Raw genomic sequence first — 26,876 nt, 5'->3', positions numbered from 1 at the left:
GTGTCGACTGCTCAGTCGGCGTCGCAGTCGGCGTCGTTCGATTGTGGGCCAAGAGTGGCAACAGTTGCAGTAACGGCCCCAAAAGTGGGAGGCACTGGGTGGATGGATGGGCATTAAAGTGGGCGGTGTGTGTGTGTGAAACGATTACGCTGACAGAGATAAGCCCAAGCGACAGGATGAGGGCAGCGCTGCGACGCCGCAGCGACGTCGTCAGCGAAGGACGATTTCAGGATTCAGTCATTGCCGGCGTTTCGAACTGTTTGGACGTGTCAAGCGGATGAGATCGGGATATCGCCTATAGTTGCCAGCGGTAGTGCTTTAGTATTGGTTAAGCATTGGCTCACACACACAGCTACAAACAGCAGGATGAACTATCCAGCGGGTGTGCGTGTGTGTTAGGCACTATTTGGGGATTTAATGGAAAAAGCATTAATGGATGCTGCCTCGGGGAATGACTATAGTGCCAACGGTGATAGTGGCCAGTGCACGAGTGTGTGGGCGAGAATGTGTGGGCATAAAGGGATAAGTACACAGAAAGAAAGCATTGCATAAATTCTTAAAATTGAAGATTAGAAGTCAAGTGAACATGCATTTAAAAAATTCATAAATACCACAACCAAACCAGTAAGAGATACTGACTTCAGAAAAAAACAAATCAAATATATATATTGCTATAAAAATAAATCAGTGGAATTCTGGCATTTAAATTCCATTTCACATATAACCAAATTTAGCTATTGATTATTTATGCCCCAAGCATTCTCTCAGTGCATACGTCAATGCTTCGGCAACTGTGAGATTTTGATGTGTATGTGTGGCGCTGCCTAAAACTATGCAGCGCAAATTTGAAGCTGACATTTTGTTTGTTCGCCTCTATACGTGCGTGTGTGTTGGTGTGAGTGGTGTTTGGTTTTATCGTAGATTTTACTTTTTTTTTTTTTTTTTTTTTTTTTTTTTTTTTATTGTAGTTTATTAAGATATACAGGATAGCTATGAACCCTTTTATTACCTTATTTTCTATTGTTTCTGCCAATTGGCGCTCCGGCTATAGGGAATATTTAATATAGCTTTTTCTAGTTTGGTCTAATACTCTCATGTTGTTTTATAATTAATGTTTAGCTATTAAGCTATTGTTATCTTAGCACTAAGTCTCTTGGTTGACGTCTTTTGATCCTCTGCCTCGGTCGAGTAATGGTGAGATCATTAGCGAGACGATTCCTGTGGTTCATCAGTCTTGAGTTGTACCGACTGGAGTGGAAGTTGATTTGTTGTAGTACCGTAACTAGTTTTAGGTCCCTATGTAGCACGCTATTTCGAATGTACCACTCACAGCCTGTAATTTGTCTCGCTATTTTGTTCTGGGCCACCTGAATTTTTTTGATTTGGCTATCTCTTGCTATCCCCCAGATTTGGCAACCATATTGCCAGATGGGAGCAATGACCTGCTTGTATAGGGTGAGCTTATTTCGGGTGGAGAGTTTACTGTTGCTTCTTAGGAGCCACCAGTGCTTTGTCACAGCTGCTCTCACCCTTGTTTTGATGGCTGCTATGTGGGGAGCAAATGTGAGCCGGCGATCTAATGTTATGCCAAGATATTTGGCCGTACTACACTGCTGTACCATCTCCTCACCTAGTTGAACAGCAGGTGGTGTTTTCCTCCTTAGTGAGAAGCACACGTTAGCTGACTTTTGACCATTTATGCCAATATTCCATCTTCTTGCCCATTTCTCGTACCTGTCAGCGTACTCTTGTAGGCCGTCTGCTGCTTCATATTCGCAGGATGATCTGTAAGTAACACAGACGTCATCGGCGAAAGTGGCTAGAGTCATCCTGTCAGGGTTGGCGTCCATACTAGCATTTGGCTGCGGCATATCGTTGGTATACAGACAGTACAATAATGGACCCAGTACACTTCCTTGAGGCACTCCTGCACTGACCTCATGTATCCCTGAGGTTGCGGAGTGGAAACGTACTGCGAACTGCCTATTCGCCAAGTAGGACCGCATTAGCAAGTAATACGGTGCTGGTAGTGTCATTTTTATTTTGGCCAATAGGCCAATATGCCAGACTCGGTCGAATGCTTCCTTAATGTCCAAAAAGAGCGCATTGCAGTATTCTTTCTCATCGTAGGCTTGCAATATTTGGTCAACGATGCGGTGCAGTTGTTCTATTGAACTGTGACCTGCACGAAATCCAAATTGGTGATCAGGGATGGCTCTTCTGGATGACATTATCCCAGCAATTCGGGCAGAGATAAGTCTCTCAAAGATCTTCGAGATTGATGGGAGGAGACTGATTGGCCGGTAGGATGCTGGGTCACTCTCTGGCTTTCCGGGCTTGTGGATCATACTCACTAAGCCAAATTTCCACTGGGCAGGGAAGTAATGCAACCTCAACATAGCGTTGAAGATCAACGTTATGTAAGAGATCGCGTGAGTAGGCAGCGCCTTCAGAGTAGCGTTGCAGATGATGTCGTGGCCTGGTGCTCTTTTAGAGGATTGGCGGTTTATGATCGCTGATATCTCACATTGGTCGAACGGGAGAATCGGTGCATCCATTTGCAGCGCTTGCTCGAGGACTTCCTGCGTTTCTTGTTTTTCCTGTTGGCTGGCAAGGTTAAAGGGCTTGAACCGTTCAGCTAAGTGCCTAGCAAACACTTCCGCTTGTTCCTTGTCAGAACGACACCATGTTCCGTTCTCATTAGCTAGTGGTGCCTTCCTGGGGCACCTCCTTTTTATACTACGCGTCGCTTTCCATAGAGAATGCCTCGCTTCGCTTCCAGTACCAGTGTTGGTAAGCCTCTCGTCGAACCATGCAGCTTTATGGTCCACCAGTTTCTTACGGAGAATATGTTGAGCTCTGTTCCACTCTAATTTGTCTAGAGGGTGGCGGGACCTCATCCATCTTGTCCGAAGTCGTCTCTTTTCAGCAATTAAAATAAGAATTTCCCGTGTGAGGGGTATACCTGCTGCTACGGGTCTCTGTGTCAACGTTCGTGTAGCTGTTATGGCTGCCGATTTCACCTTTACAGCAAATAGGTTGATTGCGTCCTCAATATCTTCTTCTGAGTTGATTTCTATATCAAGATACAGAGATTGCTCTAGAAGACCGCAGAACATTTCTAAGTTGGTGTGTCTGGTTATCAATCGATCTGCTGTAGGATATGTCAATGCTGTGACATCCAGCGTTATGATAAGAGGCAGGTGATCAGAGCTGAGATCAGGAGCCGATGTTATGGAAGCATGAATATCGAGAACGCCTTTCGTTACTGCAAAATCAATGCAGCTTGGAGTTCCTCTCCTACCGTACGGATACCGAGTAGGACTGCCTGTAGCCAGCGTGTTGACTTCCGTACTAAGAATAAGATCCGCGAGAGCGCGACCTCTTTGATTGCATCTTCCTGAGCCCCAGAGCCAGTGAGATGCATTCCAGTCTCCTGCAATTATAAATTTTCGATGATTTAGCGGTAGTATGTCAGCAAATTCATTTGTTGTCCATGTGAAACGAGGAGGACAGTAAATCGCACCAAAGTCGATCACACCAAGCGCTGTGTTTATTCCTGCAGACGCTATTTGTACTTTTTCGCTGGTAACAGGGCTCAGAGGATAATGCACCAAGCTAGATTTTATAAAGATCGCAGCTCCTCCTCTAGCATTGCCAACACTTGGATCATTAGCTGGATATGCATCAAAACCATATATTTTTGGCACAAAGTTTCCTCGGCAGTGAGTCTCACTAATTAGTATGACATCGATCTTATTTTGTCGCGCAAAGCACTCAAGCTCTGGCAGCTTCGTGGAAACGCCATCGGCGTTCCACATTAGAATGCGCAGCGGCATCATATTGTTGATCGTTGCGCTTGGAGGGCAGCAAGCAAATTAAGAATTTGCCCCTGCTGCTGTGTCTGCTGTTGCTGCTGTTTGAGCATCATCATCATCATCTCCGTCTGTTTATCCTGTAACGAGCGGAGTGAATCGATATTTCCATTGAGGGTTCGCATCATGTTTTCAATGTTATTTTCAAGAGATGAGTGATATGCCGTATTTCGGGATCTCGATGCTGAACGGTTGCGGTTGTTGTCTCGTTGAGCTGCAACTCGAGATCTCGATGTCGAGCGGTTGCGGCTGTTGGTTCGTTGGTTTATGTTTGGGTTGTTCTGCTGTTCATGTTGAGAGACATGCACGCCTCCCCTAGCTGCATCTGCATAGGAGACACCTTGACGAGTGGCTACTCTTGGTCTGCTCCTAGTTTGATCATTTGTCTCGGTTTGGCTATTCACAGTAGGCCGAGCTCCAACTCCACGCTTGGGCCGAGATCGTTGCAGGAACGCCTGGTATTTGGGGCACCCTGAATAGCTTGCAGGGTGCTGTTGTCCGCAATTGTAGCACGTGCACGGTTCACTGCGCGGCCTAGTACAGTTGCTGGCAGCGTGCTCGCCAGCACATTTGACGCAAATATGCGCTTTACGACAGTATTTAGCCGTATGGCCAAACTGTTGGCATCGATGGCATTGCACAACAGCATTGCGCTTTCGGAGGGGCTCAACGATAACCCGCATATGGCAAAGTGCCTTGACTAGCAGGATCTCCTTATTATTGGCCGCGGCGGCAATATTCACGAAGAACATATTTACCGGCTTGGCTACAGGGGTGCCTGGCTCACTGCGCCTCTGGGGCAGATGGACGTCAAGCACCTTGTGTCCGAATTTTTCCAGATCCTCCTTAATCTGGCTATGAAGCGTGCTGTGGTGTAAGCCTTTAATGCAGACTTTAAACGGCCTATCTTCCTTCAGTTGGTAGCAATGGAATTCATATTTTTCCTGCTCAAGCCAACTGACAATGCTACGAAAAGTGGTAGCGTCATTTGCATAGAGTCTCATCATACCGCCAAGTGAAGCCCTAGCTTCAACTTTATTTATGTCAATTATTTTCCTGAGTTCTTGCATGAGCAGAGAGACGTTTTCAATACCTTCCATCACTATGGGCGGTGGTTTGGGCTGCGTCTTGTTGGGAGAACCTGAGGTGCCAGGAGAGTTAGCGGCCCGCTTCGCCGCAGCAATGGCAGCTTGATGACTTGTACTAGGCCTCTCACATAGCACGTCGTTGGCGTTCTCAACTTCCATGTCATCTGGGTGAAGCGCTAGCAATTCGAAACGGTTTGAGCTGCCACTATAGTTCGATTGAGGTATGGGAACGTTATCACCGTTCTTGCCGAGGTTAGCTTTTTTCCCATCAGTCTTTGGGGAGGCGCATGACTTGCGCTTTATTGTTTGAAAGCGCTGCGAGGCTTCACCTGAAGCAGGGCTTTGGTAGCGCGAGGCGGTTCCTGATGTGGACCCATTGACGCTCGAAAAAGCAGATGCCAATGAAGCTGCTGTGGCGGCAAAATCGGATACTTGTAGAGTATCATTATCTGAGGGCGCGTTGACGGCATTTCTAAGTTCCTCTCCTAGAACTGCCTTGTTCTTATTAGTAGCACTAGTAGTCGTTGACTGCGGCTTGTCAAATTGTCCGGGTTTCATCGCACGCCTAAGAGTATGCAATAATATCAATTGATCTTGGGGCAGAATAGAAACTAAAAGCTTCTATCTGATACATAGGCCAGAACTTATCTGCTGCTGGAACCAAATGGTAAGCTCCTCACAGATGTTTGTTAAGCTTTCCAACGGATGTTGTGTTAAGCTTGCCGGCACGTGGCCGTTGGACAGCGGAGCACAATTTAATTAAATTTGATAGTTTTAAGATCACTGCACTGGCACGTTACTATCACTGATAGTGACTCAAGATGTCACTAAGCACTAATTGTGCCACTAATTGTGGACTTGTCTCTGGTGATTAGTGGCGAAAATATTAATAACCGCGAGCGATGATCAGGTGCGTGCTGCTCTTCGAAAGCTGCGAGGAAACCGTAGATTTTACTGACTTCACGGGTTATTTGTCCGCACGAATGTGTTCATAAAAAATGTAACAAAAGTGGATTTTCACTGGGCCGGCCGAAACGCTTACGCTTTTGTGTGCACGCAGGCTTCTAACATCCCAGCCGGAACCGGAAACGGAAGCTGCTGGTGCATACACTTACACACAAGCCCGAGCCCGAAAAGGACCCCCGGGCAAGTGGATAAAGTAAATTGAATAAAAGGTGAAATAATTTGAGCGCTAAGCAGGCCGAATGCTGGCTAATGGAAAAGTGTGAAAAAGGTTGGCCAAGTGAACCCCGATAAAAAGCAAGCGCAAAAGAAGACCGGGAAAACACCGGCGAATATTTTCGTTGGGAAAAATGCAAATGTAGCGGTGACTTTTTGCGGAAATTTATGGAGCGGCAAATTGAATCGAATGGCCACCGAGCTGTCAGCGATGACGTGCCGTGAAGCATGTGCCTTGCGATTATCAAAGTGTGATAAAAGTGCGGCAACAATGGCCGAAAAGAGAGGTGGAAAAACGCTCGAAATGGGAAGGGAGATGGAGAATAGAGTGCGGAATCGCTACCCAGTCACAAGTCCATAAAAATTTACCGTCTATGCACTGCGTATAATTTATGGCCGCGATTCGTTCTCCTTTCTCCAGCGAATGCCTTCCTTTTTTTGCGGACCACCTTTTGGCAATTGTTGAATGCAGCCGCAAAATCTGCCATGATGTTTTTTTCCGCCATCTAGCATGTGTAAGCTGCCAGACATATGTGTTAGTGTTCCGGGCAAGCTGCCAAAAATAATAAAATCACCATCCCATGCTGGACGACTTCATATGAGCGAGGGATCCTGCAGCCAGGACGAAGGATTTCAGAACTGCAAGATAACGAGGTAATTTCACTGAATGATTCGCCGTTTTCGGCGCTTGTTTTGTTGCTTAGTCTAAGCAAATTGAGTGGCTCGCCTGGCCAACAAAAATTGGTTTGCTTTTTCGGGCATGCTTTCTCGCATTTTTCGGTTTCTGGTTTCTGGTGTCTGGTGTCTGGTTTCTGCTTCTGGGATCCGCAAGCTGTTGAATTATGCATTGCCCGGAGATAAGCTGGAAATGTTGCACAAGGCTGCCAATTTCACTTCGACCGGCCATCGGAGACCTTGGCTGCGGCTGCGGCTTTGTCGGTGGGGGGTCCATTAAATTTTAATCTCGGAAAATATTTGTATGCAGCGGGTGCGACTGTGTAGCCAATCTTGAAGAGTTATCTGGCATAGCGGGTGCACAAAGGAAAAGGAATGTGGTCAAGGGAAAAATTTACATTTTATTGGAAATTCTATTCGAATCGCTTGGGTTTCACAAAAAAAACCACACCTTTTTGCCCATTCCCCTGAGTGCTACTGCATTCTGCAATTCTGTTCGATGCCAGTTGGGTTTCTAGCATTTATTAAAGACTGCAGTGCTGCAAGCGGATACATATTTGCATATTTTTGAAAGGCACGCCTCCGAGGATGAGGCAGATTTTCACTTTTCATCCAGTCCACTGAACTTCTAGAAGACATAAACGTCGCTGTCATTAGAGCTGCATTTAGCGGTCTCATTACGTCTTTATGTCTTCCACATTCACGCTAAATTACTTCCTCATTTGACACCTCCCACTGCTATCAAGCGGAAAATTTTAAAGAGTTGTGAGCAGAGTTCGCTGGCAGCGCTTGTACCAATTAAATTTATTTGTCAGACGAGCCAGCGATGTCACCGCCATGGCCAACGTCCTCGCAATACACTCAAGTCAACTTTATTCATAATAACAACAAGTACCCCGTGCTGCACGACAGTAGCCAGAGTACACTGAAAAAATTGCCTCACACCTAAATGCTAAACGCGCTTGTCACATGCAAATCTCAATGTAGCCTGGGATAGCTGAATTTGTAACTGTGCACCCAGCAGCGACTAAACAAAGGCACTCGAAAACGCCAGAGGGCCAAGAACAAAGATAGAGGGCCACAGCCCAGAAAGCTCGGGGGTTTGTCAATGTGACAATGCAGCATCGCTGAACCGCTGAGCCGCTGGAGCCGTTGGAACCATCGCAGATATGTACGAGTACGAGTATCTGTAGAATCCGGATCCCAAAGGGACGGTTGCAGCGCCAGACGGCGAACAATAGAAAGTTGCCATGGCAGAAAAAATATGCGCGCCCATTACATTTTGTTGCCGTGCCTCATTTTTCTTGTTGGCCTTCTAGACAACCGCTGTTGTGCCCGAATTGATGTTATATAAAAGGTGGCCAAACATTTGTAGGGACACGCCATATCGGGGACGGAAGCGGGGGCGTTTTCAATGGGCCGCGCAGGGCGCAATGTTATTAGGTGGCTCGTCGCCTTTGCATTTCCGGTGGCCCATACCCAAGCACATTGAAAAAAATTGTAATTGACTGGAAAAAAACCGGGCTCTAAATAATATTTTCGTTTTTGCTTATCAATATAATGCAATTTTCTCAGAAGCTAATTAAAAGGTATTTTTTGTGCATATGTAAGAGCTGTTTGTGATGCAATTCCCATTTGCCTACTGCTCTGCTGGCACTTCGAGAATTAAAAAACGCTTTCATAATAGCAAAATTCAGCATGGCTGTTAATTGCATAAGCTGAATAAAAAGTGTGGTCCACAATCTATATAATATGTAAGTTTTTCATTCAATTCCATTCTGTATCCCATCCATTTCGTATTGAACTTTGCAATCCACTCAGTGGGACAGCGCGTATCAGTCTGTTATTTTGCTCCCAGTGTAGTCTTAGCCTCGTTTCAGTTCATCCTGAACTATTGTCCAGGTGGGGAGCACGTTGTTCCAGAGTCCGTTTTGTTTCGCAGCCCTACTTGGGCTATAGCCGGCCATTTACTAGTGCCGTGGTCCGCGACGGATGCTCTTTGACTTGCGGCCAAGAGCCTTTGTTGGCTATAACCAAAGAGTTGCACTTCAGTCTCGGCGAGTGCAAATGGATCCATTGTTCCGGGCATTTCGCATTAGGCCGGAGCACGGGGATCCAACCGTGGGTGCTGGGAGCAGGAAATTGCCGGCGCTGCGAGGAGGGGCACGGCTTTAAGTCACCTTTAAGCCCCGGCTGGCAGGAAGTCGGGCATATAAATTGCCAAGCTGTCAACCAGCGCTAAACGCAAACACATCCGCCCCAAAGTGCTGCGCGTATGTACTCTACTTATACATGACCGTATATGCAACACCTTTTGCATGCAAGAACAAAAAGAAAGCAAACACTGCAGGTGACGAGCATTAAAACGATTCAACAGCTCCGTCTCAAAGCAAGAAAAATTATATTGCTTAACGCCTGCACCACTGGCACCACCGGCCCAACCACTTTCCCCCACTTTCCAGTTGCCAGGACCAACTCCCACTCCTTTCACCGGATAAGGGCGTGGCAGTGGCGGATGCAGCAACGTTTAACCTCAGCCAGGACATGAGAGCTTCACTGGAAAAAAAGCAACATACTCGATAGGCACAATCGCCAATTAATGTACATTTCTCGTGTGTATACCTTTGTTCCTGGACCCTAAATTGGGAAATATTAAAGCCCTGCTGAATTGCAATAAATACTGTGCATATATGTGCACTGATTTCCCCCAGTGTTTTTGGGATCAGGGGGTGATTTTCGCTCGACTGCCTCGGCAACACATGAAGGCATGGCCATGTTGCCTTTGAATTGTTGCCGTCGCTATTGCTATTGCTTTTGCTGTTTGTTGTGGCGTTCCGCACTTAAAGCCTTTCACGCCACACAAATCCTGGAGTGGGAAACAGGAGGTGTGAAGTAAAAATGAAAACATCCACTCGTGAGCTCAAGGTGCATGCTGAGCAAAGGACTCCCAAGGAGCTTCCGCTGCACTGGCGAGCTGCAACCATGGGAAGTGCCTGTTTTTGGGGATTCCATTGTAAGGGATTGATTGCCTGCTCCGAATTGTTTCCACGGCGGCGGAGATGAACCTAATGTTCTTAATGGATAATGCGAGGGGAACAAGGAGCTTTATAGCACCTTTCGGAATTAAGTTTACCATTGCCAGACAAAGCATTCCTTTTTAAAAGGGAGATCCAATTTAGGCACTTTAGTTACCATATTATTAGTTTGTTTAAATATGACAGATGCGGTTCACTTTTTAAGATATTTGCTTCACGTTTAATATTATAACTCTTTAGATCGAATAAAACTAAAAAGGCTTCATGTAATTTTTGTATTAAATCAGAATTCAAGCATATTATTTATTTTTTTTTTACTTGTGCTATGGATTTTATGTTATGCGAAAAATCGCGAAGCTGTTAAGCTTATAGAGCTAGATTCAAAATGTTTTATTCATTGTCAATTAGCGAAATGTTGGTAGCAACCAGCACGCAACTGCACAACCGCCGAATTCCCATAACTGGATTATCAACACAAATAAACAGGTTTATAATAATGCCGCACTCACACCGAAGTAAAATAAACAAGAGCTCGACTGCGCCAAACGCCAACACCCAGTTACAAAAAGCTTATATAATCCAGAGTGACACAACTAAAGCGCCGTCCACATATTTAGTGTCAAATTTGCTGACAGTTAGCAGTTATGACACCCGACACACAAGCCAAAGTAATCGCTTTGCGAGGGCGCAGGATGAAGGACCAAGGACGAAGGACGAGGGGCGCAGGATGTGGGGCGGATGCGGCTTGTATCCTGTCAACCGAAGCTGGTCCACCTCCGCTGGCAAAAGGATCGCGAAGTCAGACAGTTGGACGGCACAAAGGCGTGGAAAATAAAAACTCATTAAAAATAAAGAGCTAACACCAGCACACACAGTCTGTGTGTGAGTGTGTGTGTGTGTGCTTTGCAAGGACTCGGAGAAGGATGCCGTCCAAGTGCTGAGCAAAGAAACGAATTGCTCGTGGCAAATCGCTCAACAAAAGACGCTGCCAGAACAAACAAATCATTTCAAATTCTCAATTAAATGCAAACAGAGCCTCCGCCGCCCATATGTGCCGGCTAAAAAGGTGTCAAGTTGCAAACATTCAAAGAACGCTTCAGTATGACCCTCACGCCTACTTTTCCGCCCCTCTGATGTCCCAAGCGCACAGCATCCAGGAAAATACACAGAAAATTACTGAATTCATTCATTTTACATAAATCTGCATCGCTGCTTCGGAATTCGTCCTCGAATCTAGATTAATCTATTAGTGGCCAAGCTTCACTTGCTACTCTAAATTGTTTTAGTCAAGCTCGAGAGACACATTTTTACAATCGGAAATCATAAAATCCTGTCCTACTACTCAAATTTCTCGCACTGTAAAACCCAATGCCTGTCGATTGTGTGTAATGGGTGTCATGATGATGTTTATTTAGTCGCTAAGCTAAGTGCCCGACTGGCTAAGGAAACAGGAAAATCGAGATGGGCGGCAAAGGATTCTGCTCGACGCTCTTCGCCCGGCTGTTGAACCCCTGCTTCTCGACCTCAAAACATGTTTATGTCTTCTTCATTGTAGTCGGCAGCTCGTGCGAGGGAAAACTTGGGCCGGGCCATTCGAAATAAAATTTAATGATGGCAAAAGTCATTCATTTCGTATGCCCGCTCATAAATACACGTTAAATGTATTTGCCAAGAGCTCTACAGCAATGCAAACGCAGGATTTCCCTCCATTTATGTGTATTTCTGATGTGTGTTTTCTGTGTGGGAAGGTTGCTTCTGTTGGGGCATTGCGAGGATAGGAGCTCCCCAATTCACAGGACCCATGTTGATTTCTCGCCTCTGTCGTCATGTGCTTTCCACTTTCGACGTATTTATATGGCACTTTGTGTATGCTGTACGTCGAATTGTTGGAATGTCCTTTGCATTGTTTAGGAAGCTTTGTTGGGGAATCGCGAAAGGCAGTGAAAATCATTTGAACTTGACATGCAAATATTAATTCGATTTAGACAATGTCTGACGGCCCTAAAATTTTAATTTGAAGTGCAGTTCAAGCTGCGAACTCAATTCAAAATGCAATTAATTAGAATATAAATTGTATTGTCATATTTTGCTGTTGAAAGTCCCTAACAGCTGCAGACACACACGTAACGAAATTCGACGTAACGAAATCCTTTTGAGCGTATTTATTTTAATTTGACTTACTGCAAGTTGGAAGTCCATCCAGACTTGTGCAACATATAATTCCTGAACTAACTTATTTTGCTTTAAAAATGCAGGCCTTTACATTTTCGGCAGCCAAACAATAGCAAGGATAACATTTTCATAATGCATATGTAAATTAAACTGTTGGCTTTCATCTTCCATGTATTTCAGGTGGCTGAACCACATCAGAGGCTGAACTGAAAATAGCCAAGTAGAAACAGAAATAATAACTGCAGCAAGGGGCTTAAACAAAGGCCAAATATAGGAAAGCCACGTAGAAAGAGCAGTGCGTTCATATTGGATAAACAAACAAGCCCGGATACAAGAAGAAGCTGCTGCAAAACTAAACGAAACGAAGCTAAATTCAATTTTCTACCACCCACACCTTGAATTTTCATGCAACGAAATGGGTTTATTAGAGCCTCCTTGTCTAGTCCTGGAAAAGGGTAAGTTTCAAGGCAAGCCTACCTCACACTAAGTTTATTTTATCCATCATAAAATAATATGCAAGGTTACACTGCACCTTTAAAATGCCCAAAGAAAACTGAACTGCATTTCTCACAGAGTTTTCGTACCATCGATTAAAGAAATGTAATGCAAAATGTGAGAAATTTAGGAGCAATTCAATAAAGCAGTGGGTGACCAATAGTCGAATACGCAATTGCAATTGTTTTTGCCTTCAACCAGCCAGAAGAGCAAACAGAGACTGCATGAGTTTATCAAAAAGTTTGCTGCAGGTTGCAGCCGCTAAACCGCTTCCAAGTGGCTCGGCTCAGCAGTCAAGTGGCGCCCAAATGTGAGTCTGAATCCGAATCTGAATCAAGGGCTCGCTGGCGGCGGGCAAACGAAACCGAATCCAAATTAACCGCATTTATGAGTTGCACTCGAGTTGCACAACAGCAAACGCACACACAATATATACACATATACATATGCCGGCAGCTGCGGCGACATTAAAGTTTTAAACAAGCTATACAGCCACAATGTTGGTAATTAACCTGCTCCACCCCTTTTCCCCCTCCAGCGCTGCTTTTGGGAGTGTTGCTGCTGGCCGTCCTTGCCACACCACTTCTGGCCACAAGCGGCTTACGGGTGCCCACATTCCTGCTGGAGCCCGCACCCCGGCTGCTCTTCGGCAACGACACGGGCGCCCAGGTGACCTGCACCGCGCACGGCAGCCCGCCGCCCCTCGTCACGTGGGTCCTCCGCGACGGATCGCTGGCCACCCAGGTGCCGGGCCTCAGGTAAGTTCCTGCGGTCTCCGCAACAATGCACTTGTCAAGTAATAAGCGGATGCGACACTGGGGGAAAAAGTGGGTACTTTTTAACAACATTTTGTTTTAGGATTAGAAATGCTCTTAACAGAGAGTGTGGCCAGAACTACGTTTTAAATTAACACATTGCAGAAAATATTTCAAATTAGTTGTTAAGACTAAAACTTCATTTTAAGTAAGAGCATTTGCCAGGAATTACGTTTTAAAATTAATACATTGCAGAAAATATTTAAAATTAGTTGTTAAGACTAAAACTTCATTTTAAGTAAGAGCATTTGCCAGGAATTACGTTTTAAAATTAATAAATTGCAGAAAATATTTCAAATTAGTTGTTAAGTTCCTTAACAAGACTAAGACTTCATTTTAAGTAAGAGCATTCGCCTGCACCTTGGAAATAACCGGAATATATTTGAATAATTTCTCTCAGTGTACCTGTTATTGTTGCGAGTTGGCGGCTAAAAGTATGAGTCGTTTGGCTTCCTGGCGGCGGTTTGGAAAGTCACACTTCTGCGGCTTCAGTTTTGCGGGCTGTCTTAATGTTATATTTTCCGAATTTCTTCGTTTTAATTGACATTGCGCAAAGACGCCGTCGCGAAAAGCTGTGAAAATCAATGTTAGCAGACTTTCGTCTCCCCTGCTCCTCCGCGGACCTCTTCCCTTTTGCTGGGAACATTTTCAATGAAAATGCTTGAAAGGCAACAAGAACAACACTGCGGGGTACCAGACAAAAGATGCACTCTTGGTTTTGTTGCCTGAAAAAGCCAAGGAATTACACAAAAGTAATGCAACCAAGTTGCCGACAGAGCAATACTCATGTACACACAGGCGGGGTCAACGAATTAGCACTCAATATCCGTTTTGCAAAGTGCATTTCATATTGGGTATATGTTCACGCGATTTCACCCATTTTAATATATAACATTTGTAAAGTTATTTGCACGCATATAAAAATAGCTACTAATATCTTAGTTTGAGGATAAAGGTCTCACAAGGTCTACTTATATGAGCTATTATTTTGTCCTTGGCTGTTATCCCTCTTGTGACTTTTTCTATACTGCGTCTGCTAGTGACATGTGTGCTGGCATTTAAAATATTAAAAACGCAGACGTTCGCGGATGACAAGTTGAATGGGAAAGTACACACGCGTTTAGCATTAATCACGGAGAGTACATTAGTTTCTCGCACAAGTAAGGCCTTAATTTGCGGTTATTTTGTTGAAATCCATTAGTCGAGGCAAAAAAATTAACGCACTTTGCCGGTGGACTGCGGCTTTTTGCTCAAATGAATATACTTGTGTGGGCAACTATTTGTTTGGTTTAGAGCTCTTTTAACAAATTGCCGCTGATCCATTGTACGGGCTCTTAAACAGATTATTGCACAACGAGAGAAAATAATAATCAAATATGTGAAAATAACAGACAAACACATAAAGCAGATAAATCGTAAAAATAGCGCACGACCCCTAAATAAATACGGAGATAAAAATGTATAAACTCACCGCTCGCATACGGCAACAAATTTACTAAAAGAATTTTTATGTTTCGCAAAATGAAATGTCATTTCAAATACGTGATCTCGCACACACACCCGCGTCCAAAAGCCGGGGATTCCAGGCGGCCATACGATATACATATATGTACACATATATGTCGACAACGACTGTCAGTCTGGCAAACCCGAAAAAGCCAAAAAGTAGGGAAAGCTGAGTTGCGATGGCAGTGCATAGAAATGAAACAGAATTTGTTTTAAGCTACTAAAGAGCATGGCTGAGTTCAAGTGACGAGTATATAGGACGTGTACTTATCTGCTGCACCGCCGGTTGGATGGATGGACTGGCTCCGGAATATGGAAAGCGGACAGCGGACAGCGCAGGGAACAGGGAGCAGGAGCATAGAGCACGGAGTTATCTGGCTCTTTTTTCAGTGTGCTCCATGCAAACGCAATAGACGTAAACAAATTGCTGGCACTTAAACATTTTTGAAAACAGCGCTTGATGAAGTTTTCCCTTTTTCGGTTGATGTTGGTTTGCTCGTTGTCCTTCGAATCAGCATTCAGTATGGCACACACCAGGACAAGCAAGCCAGAATCCCATCCAGCTGCACAAGGAAAAATTATGCTAGTTTATGATGATCTATGCTGAACGGTGTACACATTATTCGTTGGCCACTGCAATAAATTTTGCTTTAAATATATGAAGTTTAGTAAAATGCGATGAAGTTGCCAAAAAGTATGCAGCAAAAACAGATCAATTCTTTGACTTCCAATGAGTTGTTGCATACTTTTTGGCACACTCCTTTGCATGGCTACCAAGGGAAATGTTAATTTGAAGCCAACTGAAATGGAACCTGGAGTTTCTCCACGTGCACTCATAGTTGTCATAGTTGTTAGCCCGCATGCAACTGCAGCTGAGATGATTAGCGGTACTGAGACTGCATCTGCATTCGGAGTGCAGAGTGCAATGCAGTGCGGGAATGAGGAGCTTCTGCGGCGACTTGCCTGACTTGTGTGATGGGATGTTGATGTGTTTTGGGCTGATCCAAAGCCAGAGAGCTAATCAAATGCATTAATGCCCTGCGGGCACTTAAAGTTTGATTTCGAAAATCCTGTTAGGCAGCATTCGGATTCAGAAGCCAGCCGCATGCACTGGCAACTGGCTGAAATTTCAGTCAGAAATTTCTGACGGAATCTAATTTGCAAACAACCGAAACAGATTTGGGCAACCTTTTCTTGACGTCAGTTTGAAATGGTATAAGTATATAAACTTCTTATAGAATTTGTAATTATTTTGTTTCAAAAGCAAGTATACCAACTATTAGTTTTGTGTAGCAACTCCTTCGATTTGAGCTATGAAAGGGTTTCTTAGAATGCAGGTGCAAGCTTAGAAACCTAGGCCGTTTCGCATCATTTGAGATCAACATGCACACATCCGGCATTAAGCTTATTGCATTTTTATGTAAATTCACACTTTGCGCCCCTCGCACTTCTTGCCATAAAAATACAAGCCGGCAAATGGCAGCCACTTTGCTGTCGCTTTTGTGGAGCAAATTTGTGCGCCACGTTCGCCATTCCCAAATGCAAATAAATAAATAAATATGTAGAAGAAACCTCGAAAGAATGTGCCCACTAAAATATTGCATTTCGCCGTTCGCCGGCGATGCTTTGTACTTGCAGGAAAATATCAGGCAACGGCACCCTGCACTTCCCCCCATTCCTGGCCCAATATTATCGCACGGATGTTCACGAGGCCACCTACAGATGCCGGGCCAGCAACGAGGCGGGCACCGTCCTCAGTCGAAATGTTCAGGTGCATGCAGGTGAGTGTAATGTACTTTGGTGGAGCTATGGAATGGATCCTGGCATGGCAGCGGGCGGAGCGCCAAGTGGCTAAACGCCCGTTGGCGTGGAGTGCGGAATGCGCTGCCATCAGTTACATTACTGCTTCCAGCTATGGATTGTACAGAGAAGTAGCCAAACAAATATTATTGTTGAATGTATACACTGCATTAAAGTCCAAACAACTATTTCGGTTTTGCACTTCGATGGTGTGGAGAAGCTCAAGGGAGAAGGAGAACAATTCTCATTAAGGCGCCCTTTTATTTATATCATATCATATTGTTGTCAACTACTGAAAGCAGTGTGGCTTATAGTTCTAAAATTTCCAAGAATCCGTTCTGGCTGGAAAACAGCCAAGCTCGCAAAACTAACTGACAGATAGATAGTGTGCATTGTGTTGACAACATTTTAAAACTGCTCACGTTCGCTGTGCTGGAATCCTTAACGGCTCTGCTTCCTGGCAGCCCTTGGGATGTCACCTGCGCGCCACTTTTCTGCACCCTTCTCCTCCACTTCATGTAACATTAATATCCTGGCAGAGTCCTGCCAGCTCTTGAGCAGTGATCGATGCGACAAACTTGGCCAGCTGCAACTTCTCGAGGCTCTCAAAATTAAGTTAATTATTTTATGCACTCGCTGTTTGCGCTGCCACTTAATGCTTGACCTCGAAAACGCAGCACGTCGGTCGAATTTGCACAGCCTGGCCTTAAGTAAACACAATTCCCGTCCCGGCAATCCAACCCAATACCCCGCGGGCCCACAGAAAAAACCAACGCTGCATGATAGTCGCTTAAAATCTCATTCAATATTTACACTTTGCATTTTCCATGTGTATCATCTGTGTCGCTCCGCTCCGCTTTTCACTGGCTTCTCTGCCAGTGGCGTCGCTTTTCCTTCGAGTATTTTGGCTGCTCTTCAACTTCCGCTTTGCATGTAATTTCGAGCAATTTCATTCATTTAAACGGCAGCCATTCTGCATTGTTCCCCGTTTATTGGGCCCAGTTCCATCGGGGCAGCCAGTCAAGGATTCTGCTGCCCGAAAGCGTTTTATGCGCTCATCTGTATGCGCAGTTTGCGCCGGAGGGCAGACAGCAGTACTACCGTTTGTTGACTTTAGTTGCCCAATCCGGCACGCACAGCTGCGGTCAACGGAATAGCAGCGAAGCGATCAAGATGATTTTGCTGGTGCCATTAGTATGGAAGGCCTTCAGAGTTAGGAAAGTGAAATGCAAATAGTTTCGAGTATCAAAACAAAAATGTCAAATAAGAGATAAGATATTATGAGATGGTAAGGTTAATTAATTAAATACACCTACTTTAAAAAGTGAAACGTAAGCTTGCTCCATTTGGACAACCGCAACTATAACTCTCTGATTTCTGTTACTACTCCTGCAACTGTTTCGATTCTTTTTGCTTCACTCTTTCAGTGGTGCGTCGTCAATTCCATGTGCACGTGGAAAACACTGAAGTCTATTTGGGAAATTCGGCGTTGATTAAGTGCGCCATTCCGGAGTATGTGCGGCCCTATGTGCGCGTGGCCAGTTGGCATCGGGGCGAGGAGATACTCCTGCCGGATCTGTCGGATGTCGGTGAGTGTTGCCACATTTTAACGGGCTAACGGGCGGGGGAGTTTATCGGCAGCTGAAATTTATGTGCCACCGATTCGGTTTTGTTGCTCGCCAGCAATGGAACTGCACTTTTTTGGGGCGGCATTCTGGGCTGGCGGCTGGCGGGTGGCGGCAACGGGGCGGATGACATTTATTGGCGAATGTTGCGTATACGCAGTGGGTGCCGGGGGGCGAGCTTTGATTTTTCCTTGCTATTGTCATCTATGTGACCTGAGTGTATGATTTCCGAACAGCGGGTCGCTATGTGGTCCTGGCCGCCTCCGGGGATCTCTATGTGCGCTCCGTGCGCTCGGAGGACGGACTGATGAAGTTCAGCTGCCTGGTGACGAATACTCTGAACGGCGAGCGACAGCGCAGCGATGCGGTGATGCTGCAGGTCAAAGGTGAGTATTTGCACCCGACTTTAAACAGGATTCTGACCTGTATATATGGCCCGTACAATTACATTTGTTGGCACTACCACGAAGAACAAAATTAAAGAATCAACAGCTTTCCGAACCGTATCTTAGGTGATAATATTTTGCATTATTCACGCTGTAACATTTCACAGAGCTCAGCAAGAATCTGGCTCCCCGCACCACCCAGAAACCGGTGATGGAGATTCACGTGGAGCGTGGAAACGACGTTCATCTGCCGTGCAACATCCAGGGCAACCCATTCCCCATATTTACGTGAGTCCACCGATTTGCAGGCCAAAGTGGCCTGGATGGGAGTATCTGTATCCAACTATCTACGCAGCTGGCAATAAAATAACATCACGAGGTTTCGGCTTGGAGATTATAGACAGCCCTTAAGTGCATTTGAATGTTTGCCTGGGGATGCTGGTTTTATTGCATATTAGGGACTGATGTTTTAGTGCTAATTAGGTGACTTCATGGATGAAACGAGGCCATGTGCTAATAGAGGGTAAAAAAAAAACAAACTAATAAAGACTGGAAAGCCAATTCGCACACTAACTTGGTATTCAAGTAACTTGATCTTCTTGTTTACCCACTCACAATGGATTGACTTAGAGGACCCAACACTTTGTTGGCCAAACAATAAAAAGCCATTTCGGTCCACAGAAGTTGGGCCAATAACACATATCAAGTAACCCCTGACTTGCGCCCTCCTCACAGATAATTAGCAAAATAAAACAGTTTGCAAGGACCTCAATGGGGTAGCATAACTTAACAGTCTGTTTCACTTAGCAGGGCTTATTAAAATTTCACGCAGTTCTAAACACTTGATGAGCCCCTCACGAATATATATATGTGTGGGATGGATGGGACATTTTCGCAGCAAGGGCATTTTCGCAGACAGCTCGAAAGTCAAAATACACAAGTCAAACATGCGAAGAGCAAAGTTCTCGGTGGGAAAACATAATGCTGAGCCAGACGGGAAAAGTGGCTGAAATACTTCGCAAGGGAAAAAGAGGGGGAAATTCCCAGCTGATTACTATAATCGCAGAAGAAGGGCGATAATTTTGTTTTCGGCATAAGTTCAGGCGTGGCTGGAATAACAAACTAGGTTCCTGGGCTTTATTGATTTCGTGTGTGATTCTGTAACTGATTGAGTTTCAGCCGGGGAAATAAAGAGTTTCTGCCCAAAAAAGTACGTTACCCTTAGTAAGCCAAAATACAGCACGTCTCTCTTTCTGGGTAATCAGAAACTTATTTAAGTTTCGGATTGGTAGGGCTTGCAAATGTGTTTTTAGAGCACTGCACTCGGCAAATTGAATCAAAATGTTTATTATTTTCCATTCGAAAAGTGTTCATATTTGTCTACAATTTGGCCACGCTAGTGTAAGAGTGCCTAAGGGCAGTATTTCAGTGCAGTGCTTCTGAGCAAGTAAAATTAAGTTTATTGACTTGAGCTAGCCAGCATGTGGGACAGATACTGTTTGCAGATACCGCTCGACGAGCAGCAGCCCAAATTTAAATCAATAAGAGCTTGTGCCTTCGCAGAGGCTGCCAACCAGCTTTGAATACATACTCTATATTTATAGTACTCCTCTGATTTATAGCTGGTATCGCGTTTCCGACTCGGCAGCCCTCTATCCCATACCCTCGTCACAGCGAGTGATACTTTCGCGCACCCTGCTGCTCATCAAAAATGCTGACGAACGCGATGCGGGCAAGTGGGTAAGTAAGCGTCCAACTGTCAACCGCTGACAATCCGTAGGTCGGAATACAGTCGAGCCTCGCTAAGCAGAACTGCTCGCACTTGCGTTAAATGCTCAGCTTTGCTTACAGATTGGACAAACTGATGGGTTTCCCCGCCCAAGCAGTTCGTATTCATCTGTAAGTAGTGCATCCGATTCCTATTTATACAGCATTTCAACCGAATGAATTATAGTTAGCTCTCCTTTGAGTGTGCCATTTCCGTAAATACACAAATTTACCCCTAGACATTACTTGACATAGAAGTGCGACTGTATTCCCCCCGCTTTCCAAGGCTCTACCCTAATCCTTAATGCATCTAAATACCCGCGCTCCCGTTGCAGATTTGCCAGGCCTCGAATCAGTTTGGGGAGCAGCGCATCGAGATCCGACTCAGTGTCAACTCGTATGTGTCGGTGCATATATTGCCGCAAGTTCAGATTGTCAATTCGGGCGGAACGGCGAATTTCAATTGTACGACAACGGGTTCAGCGATCGATGCCATCGACTGGCTGCACAACGGCAAGCCGCTGCAGGCGAATAATGCACTCACCACCGGCAGGGATAAGTAAGTATAGCCGGAGCCCAAAAGGATACATACATATGTATATCTGGAATCGGGTATTGGGGCTTTTATGGGCGGGCTCCGCTGGGGATTGTGTGAAATAGGAACAACGGGTAGACAGACAGTCAGGCAGTCAGGCAGTCAGACAGTCGGACTTTCAGACAGACGGGCATGCAACGCTGTATTGCCGATTTCGATTTATATCAGTTTTTCGCCAGTTGCGAAAAGCCTTCCGACCCAGCCGAAAATATGAAGCAAAAAATGGAAAAGTGGAAAAATGGAAAACAAACAGGAGCGTGGAAAAATCCATAGATTACGCTCCTCCGTTGTTAGGGCATTTCGACGGGCGAAAATGTTTTATTGTTACTGTTATTATTATTACTATTGATGAACGTGGGCGGCGGCGAGCGTGGAATTTTGTATTTTTACGGCAGCCCTTAACCGCAGTTCAGATTTCAGTTCAGTTCAGTTCAGCTCAGTTCATTGTTTAAAAGCTTCGCTGTTTGGTTGGAAAAGTGTGTTTGAGGTCAGTGCTCAAAAGATTCTGATTGTTGCCGCTGGTAATGTATTATTTAAAATATTTTCGCACAGTTTTGCGTCGATTGGTTTTGCAATTAGTTGCAGCATACCTCACAGCTGTCGAGATACATATTATATTATTTTTAATCAAGCACTCCGCCCTCCCCCACTCGCCCTTTCGGACTAATTTATGCAAATCCTGGCATTGCTTACCTAGGCCTCTGGGAAATCCTTTGCTTTGTGCATATTTTCGCCCGAATGGCCTGGACACATCTTGATAATTTAATGCAAATTACATGAAATCAGCATAATACGTTGGCAGGGGCCTGGGCCAAAGCAAAACCGAAGGCAAACTAAATTCGCACGCAAAATTTGTACAGCAGCAGCTGGCAAACAATTCGGCCGGCAAAAACAAACATCGCATGCTCCATACGCATCTATATACAAGTATGTGCACAGCCAACGTCGTATATATAGCCGTATCTACATATGTAAATATATCAGCATGGCCAGCTGTTGGCCAAGGAAAACCGCCCAAAGGATAAGCATGCGAATTGGGAGTGGGTAGTGGGTAGTGGGCGACCGAGCGAATCAGCATTACAAATCAAGCAGAAATTTTTATGCTTATGCTAATAAAATAAATAACAAATTTCGCCCGAATGAGCCAACACAAAAGCACACAAGCATCCTTTGCACTCAAAGAAAACAAAGGGAGTAATTCGTCAAGGAAAACAAGCTCAACGTCAACAGAGATTATTTGGCTGGAAAAGTACCTATAGATTGATTGGTTTTCCATCGCTTCAAGCCAAATTAGCGAACTTGCAGAATATTTGGGCTGGGGGTACATGTTTTCTGTCAGTGCACTCATGCGCCTGTGTTGGTGTGGGTTTATGGCCCGTTTTGTGCAACGTTGTCAGTTTTCAGCAGTTGCTCGGCATTTTTAACACTTTTGCTCGAGCGACCCTTAACCCCTGCGCTAACCTTAACCCTTGTTGTCGCCAACAGCATACGCTTCCTGTCGAAGAGCTCGCTCCTGGTGCAAAATGTCGGACGGAGGGACCGCGGCGTCTACCAGTGCCTCGTGGAGAACCAGCGCGCCAGTGCCCAGGCGATGGCTGAGCTGAAGTTGGGCGGTAAGTTGACATCGGAGTGCATAGTTTATGGGGCGGAGTTTTGGCATTTATCAAGGCTTCGTTTCAACCCCTGCTCTTTCCCCGTCCTTTTCGCAGACACTGTGCCGGAATTGATTTACACCTTCATTGAGCAGAACGTCCGTCCCGGGCCATTAATATCGCTTAAGTGCTCCGCCAGCGGCTCGCCGCCACCGCAGGTGAGTAGACACACTCTCAAATGCTTTATTGGCCTTATTATGCGTTATTGTAACGCACAAGCAGGCACTGAAAGAAATGCATTCGTACAACGATACAGCAATCGTTTTGACTTTATTTGTTTTATAAAACTGAAATGAAAAAGAATTTATTTATTTATTGAGGTATTTATTTCTCCGTGTGCTTACACAAACTGATACCCTGTTTAAGCCCGCAAATATCTGCCCTCCAGTGGGAGCAACTCCTCGTGCTGCTATTGATTTTTGCGGTGTCCACCTCCCTCTCATTGCAGTTCGCCTGGCTGCTGGACTCGCAGCCCATCATGGACGTATCGCTGCATCATCGGTTCGCGATCGGGCAATTTGTCGATATGTCTGGCGATGTGATAAGCCATTTAAATATCTCGCACGTGCGACCTGATGACGGGGGTCTCTACAAGTGCGTGGCCAGCAACTCGATGGGCAGCGTTCAGCACTCGGCCAGGTTGAATGTTTACGGTGAGTTGATAAATTGGCTCGGAAAATCAATTACCCACACCCGGCCGCCTTAATTGTGTCCCGCAAAATGGGTTTCTGCGTCCGTTTTGTTATCGTAAAAGCCGCCGAAAGGCGTCCTTTGTGCGCTGGCCAAACAATGCAAATCACAAAAGACGACGAGTCTGGGCCGCGAACTTTGCTACCTAAGAAGCTACAAAATCGGCAATCGAAACGGCAGCTGATTGGAAATAATGCCAAGGCAACGAAACAAAAACATCGCGGTTAAAGGAGTGCAGGATATGGGGAAAATAACTCCGCTATTCATGGGGAAAATGCTTGGCTGCGCGTCAAAGAAAATCTCCTGGGGCAGAGGCATTGGCAAAAGCAACAAGAAAGTCGATGACGATGTTGCTTTCAGTCCAATCATGTCGCAGGATGTAGAACACATGGATACACCGAGAAGAATTGCTATTATTATCGTGGCATTTAAAAAGAAATTCATATTCATACCAACCTGAAATCCAACACTACCAATTCTCTGAGTGAACTGAAGGCGGAGGCATTGCTAACAAGTTTAAGAGTGCGAATTGCCTGGCGAATGCCTGAGTATCTCGCAGGATAATCACTGTCGCATCCGTGTATAAACTGCACATATATACGAGTATCAGACGATAAGAGTGCCCTCAACTTTTGCTTCGACGTCTGAAAGATTCACATGACTGCTGAGCTTTTGCGTATTGTAAGCAGTTCGAGAGCGTAATCTTAATGTGTTAATAATGCATGAGGAAGTGGATGTGGGACAGATATAAATCATACGCCCTATATGCCGAATGATTGATGATGCAGCACAGGCAGCTTGAGTCTCAGTGTGCGTATACTTGATATTTAAGTGGGCGTGCGTATTGATGATAAATGATGATGTTTTGAATGCTGCCCTGCAGCCAGGAGATTTCACCAGAATCAAATTGAAAATCAAATTAGGTACCTACGGCCAGGGGCTGAAGATGCTGGGGAATCTGTGATTGAGTACATAAAACCGTCGATGGGATGCATTGAAATACTGGAATTAAATCCTCCATAGTGGACACTCAATAGTACTTTTGGCGCTGGTGGCTTAGCTCATCCTTCTAAATGCGATTTTTGCCGGGATAATAATGATAAAATGATTTCGATTATGAACAGTTCAAGCCACAAGCTGATGCACTCCTGCCACGCCCAGCTCACACACACACTCACACACACACTCACTTTGGCCTGTTGAGGACTGATGAAGCCACAGGCTTCGGTTCGCCTGTTTAATTATGAATATTGCAATTTATGCAACGCATTCACCCGTGCAACGAGTTGCATTAGCAGCACTAAAAATGCACAGGCACACACACACGCATCTGCACTTTATGTACTAACGTCGCATGTGCGCCAAACGAATATAATTGGAATTATTCAGCATTCGTACCGCTTTCCCGCCTAATTGCATTTTGTAACTAATTTAATAAATTTCACAATGCCCCTAAATCAGCATGCACACCTAAAATAATAATCAAACTAGATGACTACAAACTACCTGCAATATACACCAATTAAGTGTAGAGGAACCAATATTTTAATTTATTTAAATTAAGGAACAAGGAAGTATGTAATATCTTCTTATCTGGCTGTCGGAATCTTCGGCCGGATAATTAATTATCCACCAAAAAAGTCGCTTTTAACAATATAAATGCACATTTGAATCATTATATTAATTCATATAGTATTAGTGAAATTAAGCTGAACAAGTGAATACTTAATTTTTGCACTGCACACTTGCAGGACCTCCGTATGTGAGAGCCATTGGACCGATTAAAGCCGTTGCGGGCGAGGATATAATTGTGCACTGTCCGTTTGCCGGCTATCCCGTCGAGCAAATTAGATGGGAGAAGGCGCACCAGGAATTGACAACGAGTAAGACAAATTGCAGGGGGAGAATCCAGAGTCCCGGGAGTGTAACACATTATTGTCTAACCGCACAACCAGGCAACCACTACGAACTGGCTTCGGTGGCCGACGGAGGGCAGCTGGTCATCAAGAATGTGGAGCCGGGTCGGGATCAGGGCATATACACGTGCATCGTAAGGAGTCGGGCGGGCGAGGAGGCTCGCCGGGACATGCAGCTGAATGTGAACAGTAAGTAGAGAGGACTGTCAGGTCCTTGGCGATGTCCCTTTTATTTAGCTCCTTTCGAGCGACATTAACGTCTGGCGGCTAATCGCTCATCAAGGTCCGCCCGTCATCGAGCCCTTCAAGTTCCCCAAGAATCTGCAGGAGGGCGGACGGGCCCAAATCACCTGTGCGGTCTCCTCCGGCGACATGCCCATCTACTTCAGCTGGAAGAAGGACGACAGCTCCATCCCAAGCAGTTTGCAGGTAAGCCTGTCACTCTGAAGTGCAACGAAAAAGTTCCCTGTATATTTTTATCTTTGCTACTCCGGAAACACTCGGTAGATTTTTTGCCAGCCTGTATTCGATTTTTAAAAGGGCCTATGATTGCAGCTTTGAATGCCACTTTTCATTAGTTGCCGTTTTTTGTTCTCATTCTGCTTTTATCTTTTTGGTTATTTGGTTTTTTCCCGCTGCTTCCCGTCGGTTGTTAGTTTAATATCCTTTTTTTAGCAAAGGGTTTTAAATTTGTAATATGTTTATTTATATATTTTAAATGTATTTTTCATAGCCTTTTTAAAACCTGGGTATTCAATAGTCAGTACTCTCCAAGCGCACACCTTACTTGTGTTTCTTTCAATTTACAAGATTACCGAGAAGAAGGAGGAGTTCTACTCGCTGCTGGTCTTCAAGGATATCAGTGCGAGGCACAGTGGCAAGTACACCTGCTATGCCAGCAACGCTGCTGCCAAGGTGAACTACACGGCTGAGCTGCAGGTGCGAGGTGAGTGGGCGGGGAGCCTGGGGAGGATTCAGGATTCAGGATTCAGGACTCGGGATTCCGGACTCCAGATGGGTTGGAATGCGATGCTGGGTCCATTGAAGCGATGCGCTGCTGTTTCTAAATAAATCACACAGGATTTGTGCGCCGTTGGCTGCGAAGTTTGCCCCTTTTTTGGGCCATCAAAACAAAGATACACATGCACACGGGTCGAGAGTTGTTAATTTTGTTGCCTTTCTCGTTGCTCTCTATTCCATTCCATTCCGTTCGTTACGCATCCGCCCTGTGGCCCGGTCACGTTTCAGTGGCGCCTCGCTGGAGCTACGAGCCCATGGACACGGCCATTATGCTGGGCAACACAATATCGATAAATTGTGAGGCGGAAGGATATCCGATTCCGACTATTACCTGGTTCAAAGGGCAGGGTAAGTTTGCCAATCGCAGTCCCTGCTGGTTTGGGATTCCGATACACAGTTCATTAAATGGGTTCGAGGAGGCCAAGTGGATGCTGTCCTCTCGGTCTAATCAATTAAAATTTCCAGACTTTTGCTGACAGATGTATAGAAAAAGAAAAATTTTAATGGATTTGTGACGCGTTTGTTAAATTAAAAATCAATGAACTAATTGAAGCATCTAGAATGTCGTTCAGACATTCCGAACAA

General features: G+C 45.1%; 1 protein-coding gene across 1 annotated transcript in view; it reads left to right on the top strand.

The window, feature by feature from the left end:
* The first annotated feature begins 223 nt into the window (after positions 1 to 223).
* The window catches only part of LOC6552244 (Down syndrome cell adhesion molecule-like protein Dscam2), a 35,783-nt gene continuing 9,130 nt past the window's right edge, over positions 224 to 26,876 (top strand). Inside the window, exons 1-18 of the mRNA XM_001979720.3 lie at positions 224 to 310; positions 6,653 to 6,796; positions 12,205 to 12,479; positions 13,058 to 13,277; positions 16,479 to 16,621; positions 18,068 to 18,229; positions 18,502 to 18,651; positions 18,819 to 18,939; positions 20,274 to 20,391; positions 20,754 to 20,977; positions 22,499 to 22,626; positions 22,723 to 22,823; positions 23,114 to 23,318; positions 25,107 to 25,238; positions 25,311 to 25,460; positions 25,555 to 25,700; positions 26,082 to 26,217; positions 26,520 to 26,639. Of these exons, the coding sequence (XP_001979756.2) occupies positions 12,440 to 12,479; positions 13,058 to 13,277; positions 16,479 to 16,621; positions 18,068 to 18,229; positions 18,502 to 18,651; positions 18,819 to 18,939; positions 20,274 to 20,391; positions 20,754 to 20,977; positions 22,499 to 22,626; positions 22,723 to 22,823; positions 23,114 to 23,318; positions 25,107 to 25,238; positions 25,311 to 25,460; positions 25,555 to 25,700; positions 26,082 to 26,217; positions 26,520 to 26,639 (2,296 nt within the window). The 5' untranslated portion in view covers positions 224 to 310; positions 6,653 to 6,796; positions 12,205 to 12,439. The remainder of the gene's footprint in view (positions 311 to 6,652; positions 6,797 to 12,204; positions 12,480 to 13,057; positions 13,278 to 16,478; positions 16,622 to 18,067; positions 18,230 to 18,501; positions 18,652 to 18,818; positions 18,940 to 20,273; positions 20,392 to 20,753; positions 20,978 to 22,498; positions 22,627 to 22,722; positions 22,824 to 23,113; positions 23,319 to 25,106; positions 25,239 to 25,310; positions 25,461 to 25,554; positions 25,701 to 26,081; positions 26,218 to 26,519; positions 26,640 to 26,876) is intronic.

The sequence above is a fragment of the Drosophila erecta genome, unplaced genomic scaffold (genome assembly GCF_003286155.1).
Source record: "Drosophila erecta strain 14021-0224.00,06,07 unplaced genomic scaffold, DereRS2 tig00000000-arrow-pilon, whole genome shotgun sequence".
NCBI lineage: Eukaryota > Metazoa > Arthropoda > Insecta > Diptera > Drosophilidae > Drosophila > Drosophila erecta.
Note: the sequence above shows the minus strand (reverse complement) of the source record. Positions and strands in the feature narration are given on the sequence as shown.